At 46.3% G+C, this 18,231-nt stretch overlaps 1 protein-coding gene across 3 annotated transcripts in view; it reads left to right on the forward strand.

Annotated features, from left to right (window-relative positions):
• Nucleotides 1-18,231, forward strand: part of LOC134999112 (N-acetylated-alpha-linked acidic dipeptidase 2-like) — a 197,427-nt gene that overhangs the window by 166,369 nt on the left and 12,827 nt on the right. For all 3 annotated transcript variants that reach the window (XM_063951405.1, XM_063951406.1, XM_063951407.1), the window contains 3 exons: nucleotides 4,748-4,838; nucleotides 6,480-6,744; nucleotides 14,516-14,597. In XM_063951405.1, the coding sequence (XP_063807475.1) occupies nucleotides 4,748-4,838; nucleotides 6,480-6,744; nucleotides 14,516-14,597 (438 nt within the window). The remainder of the gene's footprint in view (nucleotides 1-4,747; nucleotides 4,839-6,479; nucleotides 6,745-14,515; nucleotides 14,598-18,231) is intronic.

Here is an 18,231-nt window from a genome sequence, read left to right on the forward strand (position 1 = left end):
ACAACATCTAGCAACTTGGAGTCCTCCAAGTCCCTAGTAGGTGCAAGGCACCACAATAAGCTGGTTCAGGTGAAACACTGACACCACCTTAGGGAGAGAACTGGGGACGAGTCCGCAGCTCTGCCCTGTCCGAATGGACAAACAGATATGGGCTTTTTTGAGAAAAAAACCACCAATTTGACACTCGCCTGGTCCAGGCCAGGGCCAAGAGCATGGTCACTTTTCATGTGAGATGCTTCAAATCCACAGATTTGACTGGTTTTAAACCAATGTGATTTGAGGAATCCCAGAACTACGTTGAGATCCCACAGTGCCACTGGAGGCACAAAAGGGGGTTGTATATGCAATACTCCCTTGACAAACTTCTGGACTTCAGGAACTGAAGCCAATTCTTTCTGGAAGAAAATCGACAGGGCCGAAATTTGAACCTTAATGGACCCCAATTTGAGGCCCATAGACACTCCTGTTTGCAGGAAATGCAGGAAACGACCGAGTTGAAATTTCTTTGTGGGGCCTTCCTGGCCTCACACCACGCAACATATTTTTGCCACATGTGGTGATAATGTTGTGCGGTCACCTCCTTTCTGGCTTTGACCAGGGTAGGAATGACCTCTTCCGGAATGCCTTTTTCCCTTAGGATCCGGCTTTCCACCGCCATGCCGACAAACGCAGCTGCGGTAAGTCTTGGAACAGACATGGTACTTGCTGAAGCAAGTCCCTTCTTAGCGGCAGAGGCCATAAGACCTCTGTAAGCATCTCTTGAAGTTCCGGGTACCAAGTCCTTCTTGGCCAATCCGGAGCCATGAGTATAGTTCTTACTCCTCTACGTCTTATAATTCTCAGCACCTTAGGTATGAGAAGCAGAGGAGGGAACACATACACCGACTGGTACACCCACGGTGTTACCAGAACGTCCACAGCTATTGCCTGAGGGTCTCTTGACCTGGCGCAATACCTGTCCCGTTTTTTGTTCAGACGGGACGCCATCATGTCCACCTTTGGTATTTCCCAACGGTTTACAATCATGTGGAAAAAACTTCCCGATGAAGTTTCCACTCTCCCGGGTGGAGGTCGTGCCTGCTGAGGAAGTCTGCTTCCCAGTTTCCATTCCCGGGATGAAACACTGCTGACAGTGCTATCACATGATTTTCCGCCCAGCGAAAAGTCCTTGCAGTTTTTGCCATTGCCCTCCTGCTTCTTGTGTCGCCCTGTCTGTTTACGTGGGCGACTGCCGTGATGTTTTTCCCACTGGATCAATACCGGCTGACCTTGAAGCAGAGGTCTTGCTAAGCTTAGAGCATTATAAATTTACCCTTAGCTCCAGTATATTTATGTGGAGAAAAGTCTCCAGACTTGATCACACTCCCTGGAAAAATTTTTCCTTGTGTGACTGCTCCCCAGCCTCTCGGGCTGGGCTCCGTGGTCACCAGCATCCAATCCTGAATGCCGAATCTGCGGCCCTCTAGAAGATGAGCACTCTATAACCACCACAGGAGAGACACCCTTGTCCTTGGATATAGGGTTATCCGCTGATGCATCTGAAGATGCGATCCGGACCATTTGTCCAGCAGATCCCACTGAAAAGTTCTTGCGTGAAATCTGCCGAATGGAATTGCTTCGTAGGAAGCCACCATTTTTACCAGGACCCTTGTGCAATGATGCACTGTTTTTAGGAGGTTCCTGACTAGCTCGGATAACTCCCTGGCTTTCTCTTCCGGGAGAAACACCTTTTTCTGGACTGTGTCCAGAATCATCCCTAGGCACAGCAGACGTGTCGTCGGGATCAGCTGCGATTTTGGAATATTTAGAATCCACCCGTGCTGTTGTAGCAGTATCCGAGATAGTGCTACTCCGACCTCCAACTGTTCCCTGGACTATGCCCTTATCAGGAGATCGTCCAAGTAAGGGATAATTAAGACGCCTTTTCTTCGAAGAAGAATCATCATTTCGGCCATTACCTTGGTAAAGACCTGGGGTGCCGTGGACAATCCAAACGGCAGCGTCTGAAACTGATAGTGACAGTTCTGCACCACGAACCTGAGGTACCCTTAGTGAGAAGGGCAAATTTGGGACATAGAGGTAAGCATCCCTGATGTCCCGGGACACTATATAGTCCCCTTCTTCCTGGTTCGTTATCACTGCTCTGAGTGACTCCATCTTGATTTGAACCTTTGTAAGTGTTCAAAAAAAATTTTTTAGAATAAGTCTCACCTAGCCTTCTGGCTTCAGTACCACAATATAGTGTGGAATAATACCCCTTTCTTGTAGTAGGAGGGGTAATTTAATTATCACCTGCTGGGATACAGCTTGTGAATTTTTTCCCATACTGCCTCCTTGTCGGAGGGAGACCTTGGTAAAGCAGACTTCAGGAGCCTGCGAAAGGGAAACGTCTCGACATTCCAATCTGTACCCCTGGGATACTACTTGTAGGATCCAGGGGTCCTGTACGGTCTCAGCGCCATGCTGAGAACTTGTCAGAAGTGGTGGAACGCTTCTGTTCCTGGGAATGGGCTGCCTGCTGCAGTCTTCTTCCCTTTCCTCTATCCCTGGGCAGATATGATCTTATAGGGACGAAAGGATTGAGGCTGAAAAGACGGTGTCTTTTTCTGCAGAGATGTGACTTAGGGTAAAAACGGTGGATTTTCCAGCAGTTGCCGTGGCCACCAGGTCCGATGGACCGACCCCAAATAACTCCTCTTCCTTTATACGGCAATACACCTTTGTGCCGTTTGGAATCTGCATCACCTGACCACTGTCGTGTCCATAAACATCTTCTGGCAGATATGGACATCGCACTTACTCTTGATGCCAGAGTGCAAATATCCCTCTGTGCATCTCGCATATATAGAAATGCATCCTTTAAATGCTCTATAGTCAATAAAATACTGTCCCTGTCAAGGGTATCAATATTTTTAGTCAGGGAATCCGACCAAGCCACTCCAGCTCTGCACATCCAGGCTGAGGCGATCGCTGGTTGCAGTATAACACCAGTATGTGTGTATATACTTTTTATGATATTTTCCAGCCTCCCGTCAGCTGGTCCTTGAGGACGGCCCTATCTATAGACGGTACCGCCACTTGTTTTGATAAGCGTGTGAGCGCCTTATCCACCCTAAGGGGTGTTTCCCAACGCGCCCTAACTTCTGGCGGGAAAGGGTATACCGCCCATAATTTTCTATCGGGGGGAACCCACGCATCATCACACACTTTATTTAATTTATCTGATTCAGGAAAAACTATGGTAGTTTTTTCACATCCCACATAATACCCTCTTTTGTGGTACTTGTAGTATCAGAAATATGTAACACCTCCTTCATTGCCTTTAACGTGTGGCCCTAATAAGGAATACGTTTGTTTATTCACCGTCGACACTGGATTCAGTGTCCCTGTCTGTGTCTGTGTCGACCGACTAAAGTAAACGGGCGTTTTAAAACCCCTGACGGTGTTTTTGAGACGTCTGGACCGGTACTAATTGTTTGTCGGCCGTCTCATGTCGTCAACCGACCTTGCAGCGTGTTGACATTATCACGTAATTCCCTAAATAAGCCATCCATTCCGGTGTCGACTCCCTAGAGAGTGACATCACCATTACAGGCAATTGCTCCGCCTCCTCACCAACATCGTCCTCCTACATGTCGACACACACGTACCGACACACAGCACACACACAGGGAATGCTCTGATAGAGGACAGGACCCACTAGCCCTTTGGAGAGACAGAGGGAGAGTTTGCCAGCACACACCAAAAACGCTATAATTTTATATAGGGACAACCTTATATAAGTGTTTCTCCCTAATAGCATCTTTATATAGATATTTATATCGCCAATTAGTGCCCCCCCTCTCTGTTTAAACCCTGTTTCTGTAGTGCAGTGCAGGGGAGAGCCTGGGAGCCTTCTCTCCAGCCTTTCTGTGAGAGAAAATGGCGCTGTGCGCTGAGGAGATAGGCCCCGCCCCTTTTCCGGCGGCCTCGTCTCCCGCTCTTTAGTGAAGTTTGGCAGGGGTTAAATATCTCCATATAGCCTCTGGGGGCTATATGTGAGGTATTTTTAGCCAGTATATAGGTTTACATTTGCCTCCCAGGGCGCCCCCCCCCAGCGCCCTGCACCCTCAGTGACTGCGTGTGAAGTGTGCTGAGAGGAAAATGGCGCACAGCTGCAGTGCTGTGCGCTACCTTTAGAAGACTGCAAGGGTCTTCAGCCGCCGATTCTGGACCTCTTCTTACTTCAGCATCTGCAAGGGGGCCGGCGGCGCGGCTCCGGTGACCATCCAGGCTGTACCTGTGATCGTCCCTCTGGAGCTGATGTCCAGTAGCCAAGAAGCCAATCCATCCTGCACGCAGGTGAGTTCACTTCTTCTCCCCTCTGTCCCTCGTTGCAGTGATCCTGTTGCCAGCAGGACTCACTGTAAAATAAAAAACCTAAGCTAAACTTTCTCTAAGCAGCTCTTTAGGAGAGCCACCTAGAATTGCACCCTTCTCGGCCGGGCACAAAAATCTAACTGGCTTGGAGGAGGGTCATAGGGGGAGGAGCCAGTGCACACCACCTGATCGGAAAGCTTTACTTTTGTGCCCTGTCTCCTGCGGAGCCGCTATTCCCCATGGTCCTTTCAGGAACCCCAGCATCCACTAGGACGATAGAGAAATGAAGCTAAATATGTTAATCACTTTCTGTTTTTACTAATTACATCTACACTTCTTCTTCATTCAACGTTGTCCTGACATTGGCTGATACATCTTCCTGCTGCAGAATAAATAAACTTGGATCCGGCAGTGACTTTGAGGCTTATTTCCAGCGTCTGGGAATTGCTTCTGGAAGAGCCCGCTACACAAAGAACAGAGTGAGTGTGCCTGGACCCTGTTATTGAAGGGAAACTCCGAGTTCTTATCAGTTACATAGTCTATGCTATGGTGAAACGTTCTACTATAGAATACATGGCAGACTCAACAGTAACCATGCAAGCCAGTGATTGGCTAAGATAATATTCTATGTTTAAACAATACCTATAGCTTCTCTGCTTCAGTGCTCTTTGTATAACAGATTTACCATAGCTACAGATTACTCTGCTCATAATACAACCAGCACCTGCCCACCCCATCCCACCTCCATATATGGGTCAGTGACATCGGGTGACACCTTTCCTTCCTCTCATTAGGAGAAACACCAGCCTTGTTATTTTGTGTGGTCACAAAAATACTAAACTTTGTAGCATGTAATACTCTTCTATTTCACAGTGGGTTGCGTATTTTTCCATACAGCCGTCATTGTTTGGCCAGACAATATAACATCTTGTTGCACTTAACTATAGGCTTTCAAGACAGAAATAAGGAAGCTAGTCTAATGTTAGAGCTTCTCATGGCCCAGTCACAGTACAGGAACTAGGGATATCCATGCATTTATTATCTAAGGGCCTAATTCAGACCTGATCGCAGCAGAAGAAAGTTCCATAATGGGCAAAACCATGTGCACTGCAGGTGGGGCAGATGTAACATGTGCAGAGAGAGTTAGATTTGGGTGGGTTATATTGTTTCTGTGCAGGGTAAAAACTGGCTGCTTTGTTTTTACACTGCAATTTAGATTTCAGTTTATACACACCCCACCCAAATCTAACTCTCTCTGCACATGTTACACCTGCCTCCCCTGCAGTGCACATGGTTTTGCCCAGTAGAGTACAATTTGTGCTGCTGCGATCAGGTCTGAAATAGGCCCTAAGTCCATTTCATTTAACAACCTGTGCTGACGCCGGAATATCCCTAACGTCTAGGCTGTGAATTGGCTATGAGGACCGGGTATAGGGAACACTGTTCTAGGATATAATCTAGGTTAATTCTCCACTGTATGATCTGCCATATAACCCAATGTGACAGAAATTCTGAGCATTAGATCATAGTCCTTAAGACTTTGCCAGTACCTTCCTAACCATATACCGGTAAGGTGGAAGCTCCACTGTAGACACCAGCTGTTATCATGGACTCTACATCAGGGGTAGACAACTCCCAGATGTTATGGAAATACACATCCCTGCATGCCGTTATTGTGTTGCAGTTATGGTATGCTACAACTGTGGCGGGTATGCTGGCTGGTGTAGCTCCACGGCAGCTGGAGTGCCACAGGACACCTACTCCTGGTCTACATCATGGATCATATGTTTCTAAAGTCTGGAAGACCCGGTCTGTGAAGGGACCACTTGATCTCTGCCTAGTATAACAAAACCTTTTTCCTTGACACTAATTGCTGCCTTTCCTGACAAGGTTTAAATGTTTAACACTAATAACTTGTCACATGTAGCAAATGCCCATTTGCTAATCACTGAAGAGCAATCATGTGCCCTCAGTGTTGGAGTGGTGTTGGGTGTCAGGTGGTGTGCCACCCACTGACTGGGGGTAATGGGAGGTCCTCTATATGAAACAGAATGCTTACATCCAAACATTTTGCGGCTGTACCGAACACTGATTACACAATATTCCATTTCCTATTTCAGAAAACTGATAAGTACAGCAATTATCCGGTTTACCACACAGTATATGACACGTTTGAGCTGGTGGAGCAATTCTATGACCCGTCCTTCAAGAAGCAGCTTGCTGTGGCTCAGCTGAGGGGGAGCCTGGTGTATGAGCTTGCGGACTCCACTATGATACCATTTAATGTGCAAGATTATGGAGAGGAGCTTAAGAACTACGCGAATTCTATTTCCAGTTTGGCAAGTCGACACCAGGATAAAATGGAGACGTATGGTGTGTCTTTTGGTGAGTGCTGACCGTAATGTAGGTGCAACTTTTTTTAAATACATATCAGTATGGCATACGCTGCCCTAGATTGTGACCACAACATAATTTAAGTGCTATCCCCAGACAAGTGGTTCCCAAACTGTGTGCTTAGGCTCTTGCAGGGGTGCATCGGGTCAGTAGTCCAGGACCAAATAAAATTATTTATGGTCAAAGTGATAGGTAAAACCAGTGCGAGTTGCTGCCAATCATAAAACATGTGGACAATCAGAAGGACACCTGTACACGACCAGATAACTGACCCGAAGGGTGACAGGTAGGCACAGTTTACGTTAATATTATTTTCCAAATTTATCAATAAAAAAACTTTTTTTATCCTAGAGGTGACATTAAAAAAAAATGCTGATACTCTAGGGCCCTGTGATTCAAGAAAGCTTTGGAACCACTGCCCTAGACTGAAACACCAGTGGGGGTGTAGTCTCAATAGTATGAGACTGCATCTGTGTATACAGATGTATCCTCATACACCGTTGCTCATAGCGCGCTATTTAGGGTCCTGAATCGTGAGTTGTAATAACGTTATGGCGCGCGTTGTGTCCCACGCCATGTAATACACAGTTTCACCGCTAGGTGGCGAATGCTCCATGTTAAGCACGTATTTTGTCCGGTGTCTGTGTACAAACCATAATGGAGCCTTCCAAGATGTCACATTAATGACATAAAGATCCAGTGGCATTGTGCATTACATATTTAGGGCCATTTGAAGCAAATGAACTGGAAATGATGTCCGAAATGTACATGCTGTTTATGCTTTACCAATAAAAGATATTTTCCCCAATGTAACGACAATATTGATAGTGAATGGGTGCACCGTGGTTGGGGTTAGTGCTTTGTTACAATCAGCTCAGCAGGAAAGAATAAACAGACCAAATAACTTTATTTCATTCAAAAAATATATATATAAATAAATCCACAAAAAAAATAATTCTGGTCCCGCTAGAATTCGAACCCGTCAGCCAATCAGCAGGTGGCGCTACGAAGGGTCCGTTGGCTATTTGAGGCATTCGCTGTAGAGTTTAGGAAAAGCGACATCTGGTTCACAGAAAGTAGAATGCATGTTACAATTATAACATGACGTCACATTTACAACGCAACTTATAACAGAAGTTATAGCGCAAGGAGCTGGCGCGAGTTGCATGGCGCCCGCTATGCGGTACGCAGCAACGATATATCAGGACACATCTGTATGTAAAAGTATTATAATAGGAATGGGGTAATCTATGGAAAGTGGTGTTTATGCACTGTAAACCACAGCTCCATCACCACAACCTCCGCTCCATCACCACAAGGCCCTAGAAGCCCCAGAATGCGGGGAGCGAGAGTGCATTGGAACATAAATTGTCATGTAACATTCCTCTCTGAGGAGGTATGGAGGCCAATGTGGAGCCAACGAGCAAGTGAGGGCAGGTGTCCCGACTATAACAATCTTAGGGACCCTTCAAGATTTTGTTACGTCCCCCCCCCCCCCCCCCCGATTTTTAGTTACTCCCCAACACAAGATGTTTCATTTAGTTTCCTATCCTACATCAGCCATTTATACCTTTTTGATAGCAAGATCAAGTACATGTTGACATTCACTTCATTTTGAATTTGCCACAGCTTTGGAACCTCTAAAAATAGGGGGTTATTGATACTAGCAGAGACCCTGTGGGGTTTAAAATTGCCTGGGCCTCTGTAAGGGCACAGGAGTGCACCCCCTCCTCTCCCACAATGCCATGACCATGCAACATCCTGGCAGTATGCAACATAGGAATAGACAAGACAAGGGGCGTGACAGTGCCTATGCCCGCCCCCATTCCCCCTTCAGTACCCTCCTCTTATCTTGGCAGCCCTGGATCCCAGTAGCAAGCTTTCATTATATACAGACACAAAAGGTTTATATAGTGGTCATAGCACCTATGTGTATCAACACCGCATTCTATATTTCAAGCTGCATTTACTTTATTGTACTGGGTAATAAAAGTTAGTAATCGAAATCATCACTTAATACGTTTTCTCTGACGTCCTAGTGGATGCTGGGACTCCGTCAGGACCATGGGGATTAGCGGCTCCGCAGGAGACAGGGCACAAAAATAAAAGCTTTAGGACTAGGTGGTGTGCACTGGCTCCTCCCCCTATGACCCTCCTCCAAGCCTCAGTTAGGTTTTTGTGCCCGTCCGAGCAGGGTGCAATCTAGGTGGCTCTCCTAAAGAGCTGCTTAGAAAAAGTTATTAGGTTTTTTATTTTCAGTGAGTCCTGCTGGCAACAGGCTCACTGCAACGAGGGACTTAGGGGAGAAGAAGTGAACTCACCTGCGTGCAGGATGGATTGGCTTCTTAGGCTACTGGACACCATTAGCTCCAGAGGGATCGAACACAGGCCCAGCCATGGAGTCCGGTCCCGGAGCCGCGCCGCCGACCCCCTTGCAGATGCCGAAAAGTGAAGAGGTCCAGAAACCGGCGGCAGAAGACTTTTCAGTCTTCATGAGGTAGCGCACAGCACTGCAGCTGTGCGCCATTGTTGTCAGCACACTTCACACCAGCGGTCACTGAGGGTGCAGGGCGCTGGGGGGGGGCGCCCTGGGCAGCAATAATAATACCTTGTTCTGGCTAAAAATACATCACATATAGCCCCTGGGGCTATATGGATGTATTTAACCCCTGCCAGGTCTCACAAACACCGGGAGAAGAGCCCGCCGAAATAGGGGGCGGGGCCTATCTCCTCAGCACACAGCGCCATTTTCCTGCACAGCTCCGCTGCGAGGAAGGCTCCCAGGACTCTCCCCTGCACTGCACTACAGAAACAGGGTAAAAAAACAGAGAGGGGGGGCACTTTTTTGGCGATATTGATATATTAAGCTGCTATAAAGGAAACAACACTTCTGTAGGGTTGTTCCTATATATTTATAGCGCTTGGGTGTGTGCTGGCAAACTCTCCCTCTGTCTCCCCAAAGGGCTAGTGGGGTCCTGTCTTCGATAAGAGCATTCCCTGTGTGTCTGCTGTGTGTCGGTACGTGTGTGTCGACATGTATGAGGACGATGTTGGTGTGGAGGCGGAGCAATTGCCGGTAATGGTGATGTCACCCCCTAGGGAGTCGACACCGGAATGGATGGCTTTGTTTATGGAATTACGTGATAATGTCAGCACGTTACAAAAATCAGTTGACGACATGAGACGGCCGGCAAACCAGTTAGTACCTGTCCAGGCGTCTCAGACACCGTCAGGGGCTGTAAAACGCCCTTTACCTCAGTCGGTCGACACAGACCCAGACACCGAATCTAGTGTCGACGGTGAAGAAACAAACGTATTTTCCAGTAGGGCCACACGTTATATGATCACGGCAATGAAGGAGGCTTTGCATATCTCTGATACTGCAAGTACCACAAAAAGGGGTATTATGTGGGGTCTGAAAAAACTACCTGTAGTTTTTCCTGAATCAGAGGAATTGAATGAAGTGTGTGATGAAGCGTGGGTTAACCCCGATAGAAAACTGCTAATTTCAAAGAAGTTATTGGCATTATATCCTTTCCCGCCAAAGGTTAGGGCGCGCTGGGAAACACCCCCTAGGGTGGATAAGGCACTCACACGCTTATCAAAACAAGTGGCGTTACCGTCTCCTGAAACGGCCGCCCTCAAGGATCCAGCTGATAGGAGGCTGGAAACTACCCTGAAAAGTATATACACTCATACTGGTGTTATACTGCGACCAGCCATCGCCTCAGCATGGATGTGCAGTGCTGGGGTGGTTTGGTCGGATTCCCTGACTGAAAATATTGATACCCTGGATAGGGACAGTATTTTATTGACTATAGAGCAATTAAAGGATGCTTTTGTTTATATGCGAGATGCTCAGAGGGATATTTGCACTCTGGCATCGAGAGTAAGTGCGATGTCCATATCTGCCAGAAGAAGTTTATGGACGCGACAGTGGTCAGGTGATGCGGATTCCAAACGGCATATGGAAGTATTGCCGTATAAAGGGGAGGAATTATTTGGGGTCGGTCTATCGGATTTGGTGGCCACGGCAACAGCCGGGAAATCCACCTTTTTACCTCAGGTCCCCTCCCAACAGAAAAAGACACCGTCTTTTCAGCCGCAGTCCTTTCGTTCCTATAAGAACAAGCGGGCAAAAGGACAGTCATATCTGCCCCGAGGCAAAGGAAAGGGTAAGAGAGTGCACCAAGCAGCTCCCTCCCAGGAGCAGAAGCCCTCCCCGGCTTCTGCAAAGCCCTCAGCATGACGTTGGGGCTTTACAAGCGGACTCAGGGGCGGTGGGGGGTCGACTCAAGAATTTCAGCGCACAGTGGGCTCACTCACAGGTGGACCCCTGGATCCTGCAGGTAGTATCTCAGGGTTACAGGTTGGAATTCGAGAAGTCTCCCCCTCGCCGGTTCCTAAAGTCTGCTCTGCCAACGTCTCCCTCAGACAGGGCGACGGTATTGGAAGCCATTCACAAGCTGTATTCTCAGCAGGTGATAGTCAAGGTACCCCTCCTACAACAGGGAAAGGGGTATTATTCCACACTATTTGTGGTACCGAAGCCGGACGGCTCGGTAAGACCTATTCTAAATCTGAAATCTTTGAACCTGTACATACAAAAATTCAAGTTCAAGATGGAGTCACTCAGAGCAGTGATAGCGAATCTGGAAGAAGGGGACTTTATGGTGTCCCTGGACATCAAGGATGCTTACCTGCATGTCCCAATTTGCCCTTCACATCAAGGGTACCCCAGGTTCGTGGTGCAAAACTGTCATTATCAGTTTCAGACGCTGCCGTTTGGATTGTCCACGGCACCTCGGGTCTTTACCAAGGTAATGGCCGAAATGATGTTTCTTCTGCGAAGAAAAGGCGTATTAATTATCCCTTACTTGGACGATCTCCTGATAAGGGCAAGGTCCAGAGAACAGCTGGAGGACGTAGTAGCACTAACCCATGTAGTGCTGCAACAGCACGGGTGGATTCTGAATTTTCCAAAATCTCAATTGACCCCGACGACACGTCTGCTGTTCCTGGGAATGATTCTGGACACGGTTCAGAAAAAGGTGTTTCTTCCGGAGGAGAAAGCCAGGGAGTTATCCGAACTTGTCAGGAACCTCCTAAAACCAGGAAAAGTGTCTGTGCATCAATGCACAAGAGTCCTGGGAAAAATGGTGGCTTCTTACGAAGCGATTCCATTCGGCAGATTCCACGCACGAACTTTTCAGTGGGATCTGCTGGACAAATGGTCCGGATCGCATCTGCAGATGCATCAGCGGATAACTTTGTCTCCATGGACAAGGGTGTCTCTTCTGTGGTGGTTGCAGAGTGCTCATCTGTTAGAGGGCCGCAGATTCGGCATACAGGACTGGGTCCTGGTGACCACGGATGCCAGTCTGAGAGGCTGGGGAGCGGTCACACAGGGAAGAAACTTCCAGGGAGTGTGGTCAAGCCTGGAGATGTCTCTTCACATAAATATACTGGAGCTAAGAGCGATTTACAATGCTCTAAGCCTGGCAAAACCCCTGCTTCAGGGTCAGCCGGTGTTGATCCAGTCGGACAACATCACGGCAGTCGCCCACGTAAACAGACAGGGCGGCACAAGAAGCAGGAGGGCAATGGCAGAAGCTGCAAGGATTCTTCGCTGGGCGGAGAATCATGTGATAGCACTGTCAGCAGTGTTCATTCCGGGAGTGGACAACTGGGAAGCGGACTTCCTCAGCAGACACGATCTACACCCGGGAGAGTGGGGACTTCATCCAGAAGTCTTCCACATGATTGTGAACCGTTGGGAAAAACCAAAGGTGGATATGATGGCGTCCCGCCTCAACAAAAAACTGGACAGGTATTGCGCCAGGTCAAGAGACCCTCAGGCAATAGCTGTGGACGCTCTGGTAACACCGTGGGTGTTCCAGTCAGTGTATGTGTTTCCTCCTCTGCCTCTCATACCAAAAGTACTGAGAATTATACGGCAAAGGGGAGTAAGAACGATACTCGTGGCTCCGGATTGGCCAAGAAGAACTTGGTACCCGGAACTTCAGGAGATGCTCACGGAAGATCCGTGGCCTCTACCTCTAAGACGGGACCTGCTTCAGCAGGGACCGTGTCTATTCCAAGACTTACCGCGGCTGCGTTTGACGGCATGGCGGTTGAACGCCGAATTCTAAGGGAAAAAGGCATTCCGGAAGAGGTCATCCCTACCCTGGTAAAAGCCAGGAAGGAGGTGACTGCACAACATTATCACCGCATTTGGAGAAAATATGTTGCGTGGTGTGAGGCCAGGAAGGCCCCGACGGAGGAATTTCAACTGGGTCGATTCCTACATTTCCTGCAAACAGGATTGTCTATGGGCCTCAAATTAGGGTCCATTAAGGTTCAAATTTCGGCCCTGTCGATTTTCTTCCAGAAAGAATTGGCTTCAGTTCCTGAAGTCCAGACTTTTGTAAAAGGAGTACTACATATACAGCCCCCGGTTGTGCCCCCAGTGGCTCCGTGGGATCTTAATGTAGTTTTGGATTTTCTCAAATCCCATTGGTTTGAGCCACTCAAATCGGTGGATTTGAAATATCTTACATGGAAAGTAACCATGCTACTGGCCCTGGCTTCAGCCAGGAGAGTGTCAGAATTGGCGGCTTTATCGTATAAAAGCCCATATCTGATTTTCCATTCGGACAGGGCAGAACTGCGGACGCGTCCTCAGTTTCTGCCTAAGGTGGTTTCAGCGTTTCACCTGAACCAGCCTATTGTGGTGCCTGCGGCTACTAGCGATTTGGAGGATTCCAAGTTGCTGGACGTTGTCAGGGCATTGAAAATATATATTTCAAGGACGGCTGGAGTCAGAAAATCTGACTCGCTGTTTATACTGTATGCACCCAACAAGCTGGGTGCTCCTGCTTCTAAGCAGACGATTGCTCGTTGGATTTGTAGCACAATTCAACTTGCACATTCTGTGGCAGGCCTGCCACAGCCTAAATCTATCAAGGCCCATTCCACAAGGAAGGTGGGCTCATCTTGGGCGGCTGCCCGAGGGGTCTCGGCATTACAACTCTGCCGAGCAGCTACGTGGTCGGGGGAGAATACGTTTGTAAAATTCTACAAATTTGATACCCTGGCTAAAGAGGACCTGGAGTTCTCTCATTCGGTGCTGCAGAGTCATCCGCACTCTCCCGCCCGTTTGGGAGCTTTGGTATAATCCCCATGGTCCTGACGGAGTCCCAGCATCCACTAGGACGTCAGAGAAAATAAGATTTTACTTACTGATAAATCTATTTCTCGTAGTCCGTAGTGGATGCTGGGCGCCCATCCTAAGTGTGGATTGTCTGCAATACTTGTACATAGTTATTGTTACAAAAAAAATCGGGTTGTTATTGTTGTGAGCCGTCTGTTCAGAGGCTCCTACGTTTGTCATACTGTTAACTGGGTTCAGATCACAGGTTGTACGGTGTGATTGGTGTGGCTGGTATGAGTCTTACCCGGGATTCAAAATCCTTCCTTATTGTGTACGCTCGTCCGGGCACAGTATCCTAACTGAGGCTTGGAGGAGGGTCATAGGGGGAGGAGCCAGTTCACACCACCTAGTCCTAAAGCTTTTATTTTTGTGCCCTGTCTCCTGCGGAGCCGCTAATCCCCATGGTCCTGACGGAGTCCCAGCATCCACTACGGACTACGAGAAATAGATTTATCGGTAAGTAAAATCTTATTATTTTTAGTGTGTTTTTCATATGTTGGTGTTTTAATTGTTTGTTATTTCCTAATATATTTTATTTTTATTTTGTAGAATCTTTATTTTCTGCCATTGAGAATTTTGCAAAAGCTGCAGCTGGACTACAAGAACGCGTTAAATATGTTGATAAAAAGAAGTACGTTTAATAATAGAATAAAAATATTTTTATTTATCTAGATCTCTTTTTCCAATAAGACTCATTTGGGGGAGATTCAAATGTTTGAAAAGTCAGTTGGGTGTAATTTTTTCCCTATCTAATAGACAGGAAAAAACAGACACTTAACCGACTTTTCAAACATTTGAACTCCCCCTATGTGTGACGTTTGTTCTTCCGTTTTTAGATGTGTATGTAGCGGTTTGTTAGTTTAAGCTTGTAGAATACATTTGTCCGTGACTGTAGTAGTTTAGTGTAGATATTTACAGTTTATCTTTCTGTTAATCCTGTGGTGTTGCTAACATAAAAGTAGAGATGTAGCCGCGGAATGCACATATGCACCCACGATCCATAGGAAATACGTTGTGTGACCGCGGGTGTGACTATTTGCACTCAAACGCGTGTCGCGGGTGTGACTATTTGCACTCAAAACGCGTGTAGTCGCTGCCACGAAGCATGTACATGCGCATTGCGGCAACGATGAATGTGGCTACCTCTGTAACTGTTGCAATGTGTGGTAAATAGGCTTACGATGCAAAGCCATACAGGTGGTATACCATACATATGGTTACCCCAATATTTCTGAATGTGTCCGGGTAGTGCCCGGTTTCAGTGGTGCAGGTGAGTAGAGCATGCTACTGGCGGCCCGAAAAGCATGATACCGCGCTTCACACTGGGTAATGTAGTTCTCAGCGATTTCTCTTCCAGCACCCAGTGTGCATCTTGGTTGTGAGCCGACTACAGGAGAGTCCAACTAGCTGGGTTTGAAAAAAGACAATTGTCCATCGAGTTCAACCTATTTGTGGTCTCCTTCGCTGTATTATTTTTAGGACTACTTTTGTCTGTTGCTAATGTCGGCCGTTGTGTTTATTCCTTTTTTTATATAACTATAGTGCCAGACTACGCACCATAACCCTGTATATCCTTATCCATTAGGAATTTATCTAGTCCATTCTTAAAAGTGTTGACCGAGTCCGCCATTACAAATCTAAGGGAATTCCAAATACATATTGTCCTTACTGTGAAAATATCTTTTCGTCTCTGTGTGCGGAATCTCCTCTCTAACCTAAGCGGGTGTCCACGTGTCCTCTGTGTTGCACCTTACCAAAAATAGATCCCTGCGAGCTCTATGTATTGTCCCCTTATATATTTGGAAATGTTGATCATGTCCCCTCTTTTCCAGTGTAAACATACCTGACCTTGCAAGCCTTTCCTCGTATTCCAGCATCTCCATCCCCTTAATTAGTTTGGTCTCCCGCCTCTGATCCTTTTCTAGCTCCAGGATATCCTTTTTGTAGTATGGTGCCCAAAATTGTGCACAGTATTCAAGATGTGGCCTCACTAGGGATTTATATAATGGGAGCAAAACACTCTCATCCCTTGCATCAATTCCCCGCTTTATACATGCTAATACCTTGTTAGCCTTCTTTGTTGCAATTCTACTTTGGGTACTGCTGCTTAGCTAGCTATCTATGTGAACACCTAAGGTTTTTTTTCCCAGTACAGAATCCCCTAATTTTACCCCATTTAGTATGTAGGTGTTATTTTTGTTCCTGCTACCAAAGTGCATTACCTTACACTTGTCTGTATTGAAGCTCATTCTCCATTTTACTGCCTATGCTTCCAGTTTAATTAAGTCGTTCTGAAGCGACTCAGCATCCCCCTCCGTATTTATAACCTTACACAATTTACATAATCGTCTACAAAAATTTACACCATGCTCTCTAGATCTACGGCTAGATCGTTAATAAAAATGTTGAACAATAGTGGTCCAAGTACAGAACCCTTGTGGCACACTTCAGTCCAATTTGAAAAATTTCCATTTACCATGACACACTGCTCCCTGTTATCTAACCAATTTCTGACCCAAGTGCATATTGTGCTCCCTAGCCCTAGCTATTGTAACTTATTGATAAGTCTCATGTGCGATACTGTGTCGAAAGCTTTAGCAAAGTCTAAAAAGATTACACACACCACGTTACCCTGATCAAGGTTCGCACTGTTTCATAAAAGAGCCTAGTAAGTTTGTTTGACATGATCTAACTGTCACAAAGCCATGTTGGTTCCTATTAATAACCTTATTGGCTTCAGGGAACTTCTGTATACTATCCCTTAGAATACCTTCCAGTACTTTCCCCACTATAGATGTAAGACTAACTGGTCTATAATTACCCGGTTCAGCTTTACTTCCCTTTTTGAATATCGGCATTACTTTCGCTATATTCCAGTCTTTGGGAACCATGTCTGATGTAAGTGAGTAATTGAAGATCAAAAATAGTAGTCTTGCTAGTTCAGAGTGAAGCTCCATGAGAACCCTTGGGTGAATTCCATTGGGACCTGGTGACTTATTAATCTTAATTTTTTTTTTATCGCTCACAGACTACCTCCTCACTTAAGTAAGCACTTAGCAGAGGGACATTATCTTTGTTGAGATTGTGTGATAATCCCTGTATCTGGTCATCTTTTGTAAATACCGATGAGAAAAACTAATTTAATATATCCGCTATGTCATTATCGTTTTTGATTAAAACTCCCAGCTTGTCCTTTAAAGGGCCTATACTCTCCTTCTTTAATCATTTGCTGTTGAAATATAAAAAAATAATAATTGGGATTTGATTTGCTTTCCTTTCCTACTAGCGTTTCAGTTTCTACTTTAGCCGCTCTTATTTATTTTTTGCATATATTGTTACAATCCTTATAGTGCTGGAATGACTCCGCATTCCCGTCTGATTTTGTATTTTTTGAATGCTCGCCTGTTTTTGCCCATTAATTCCTTAATCTTTTTGTTTTGCCACATTGGTTTGGAATTTTTAGTCCTTTGCTGCCCATGGGAATAAATTTGCGAGTATTATTAATGAGCAGTGATTTTAATACCTCCCATTTCTCCGTAGTATTTGTCCTTGAAACAAAATTTCCCATTCAATGTCCCTTAAAGCTTCCCTCATCTTGTCAAAGTTGGCTTTGCTAAAGTTTAGAGCCCAATTGAGCCAATATAGGACTGCTTATGAAAACCGATATTGAATGTGACCATACTGTGGTCGCTGTTTCCCATGGGCTCCCCTACTGTAATATTTGATATCCATTACCCATTGTTAGTTAATAATAGGTCTAAGACTGCATTGTACCTAGCTGGTTCCTCGATTAGTTGAAGTACAGATGGAGCCACGCTAGTTGTTGCTCCATCTGTGACTAGGCGCAACCGCCCGGGTGCGCCTATCGCCTAGAGCGTCCCAGTCGGCCTACGCACGCACCATTCACTTGAATGGACAGCGTCTCCGTCAGCACGCCCGGACAGAGATGCCTTGAATGGGAGCGTCTCTGTGCACTCCCGGCATGAGTGCTCATTTGCGATGGAGCCGCCTCAGATGAGCATGGCTCCATCTGTAAGTAGTTATCATTTAGTGTGTTTAAAAACATATTACTCTTAGCAATATCACATGAATCGTTGGTCCAATTATCACCGGATAGTTAAAATCTCCCATCGCTATTACGTCTCCTACTCCTGCTGCTTTTTCAATTTGCTTCCGTAACATTTCATCATCCGACACATTATTACCAGGTGGCTTGTAGCATAGCCCCAATACTATCTTTTTTGTTCCCTTTCCCCCGCCTGCAA

Source organism: Pseudophryne corroboree, chromosome 2 (genome assembly GCF_028390025.1).
Source record: "Pseudophryne corroboree isolate aPseCor3 chromosome 2, aPseCor3.hap2, whole genome shotgun sequence".
NCBI lineage: Eukaryota > Metazoa > Chordata > Amphibia > Anura > Myobatrachidae > Pseudophryne > Pseudophryne corroboree.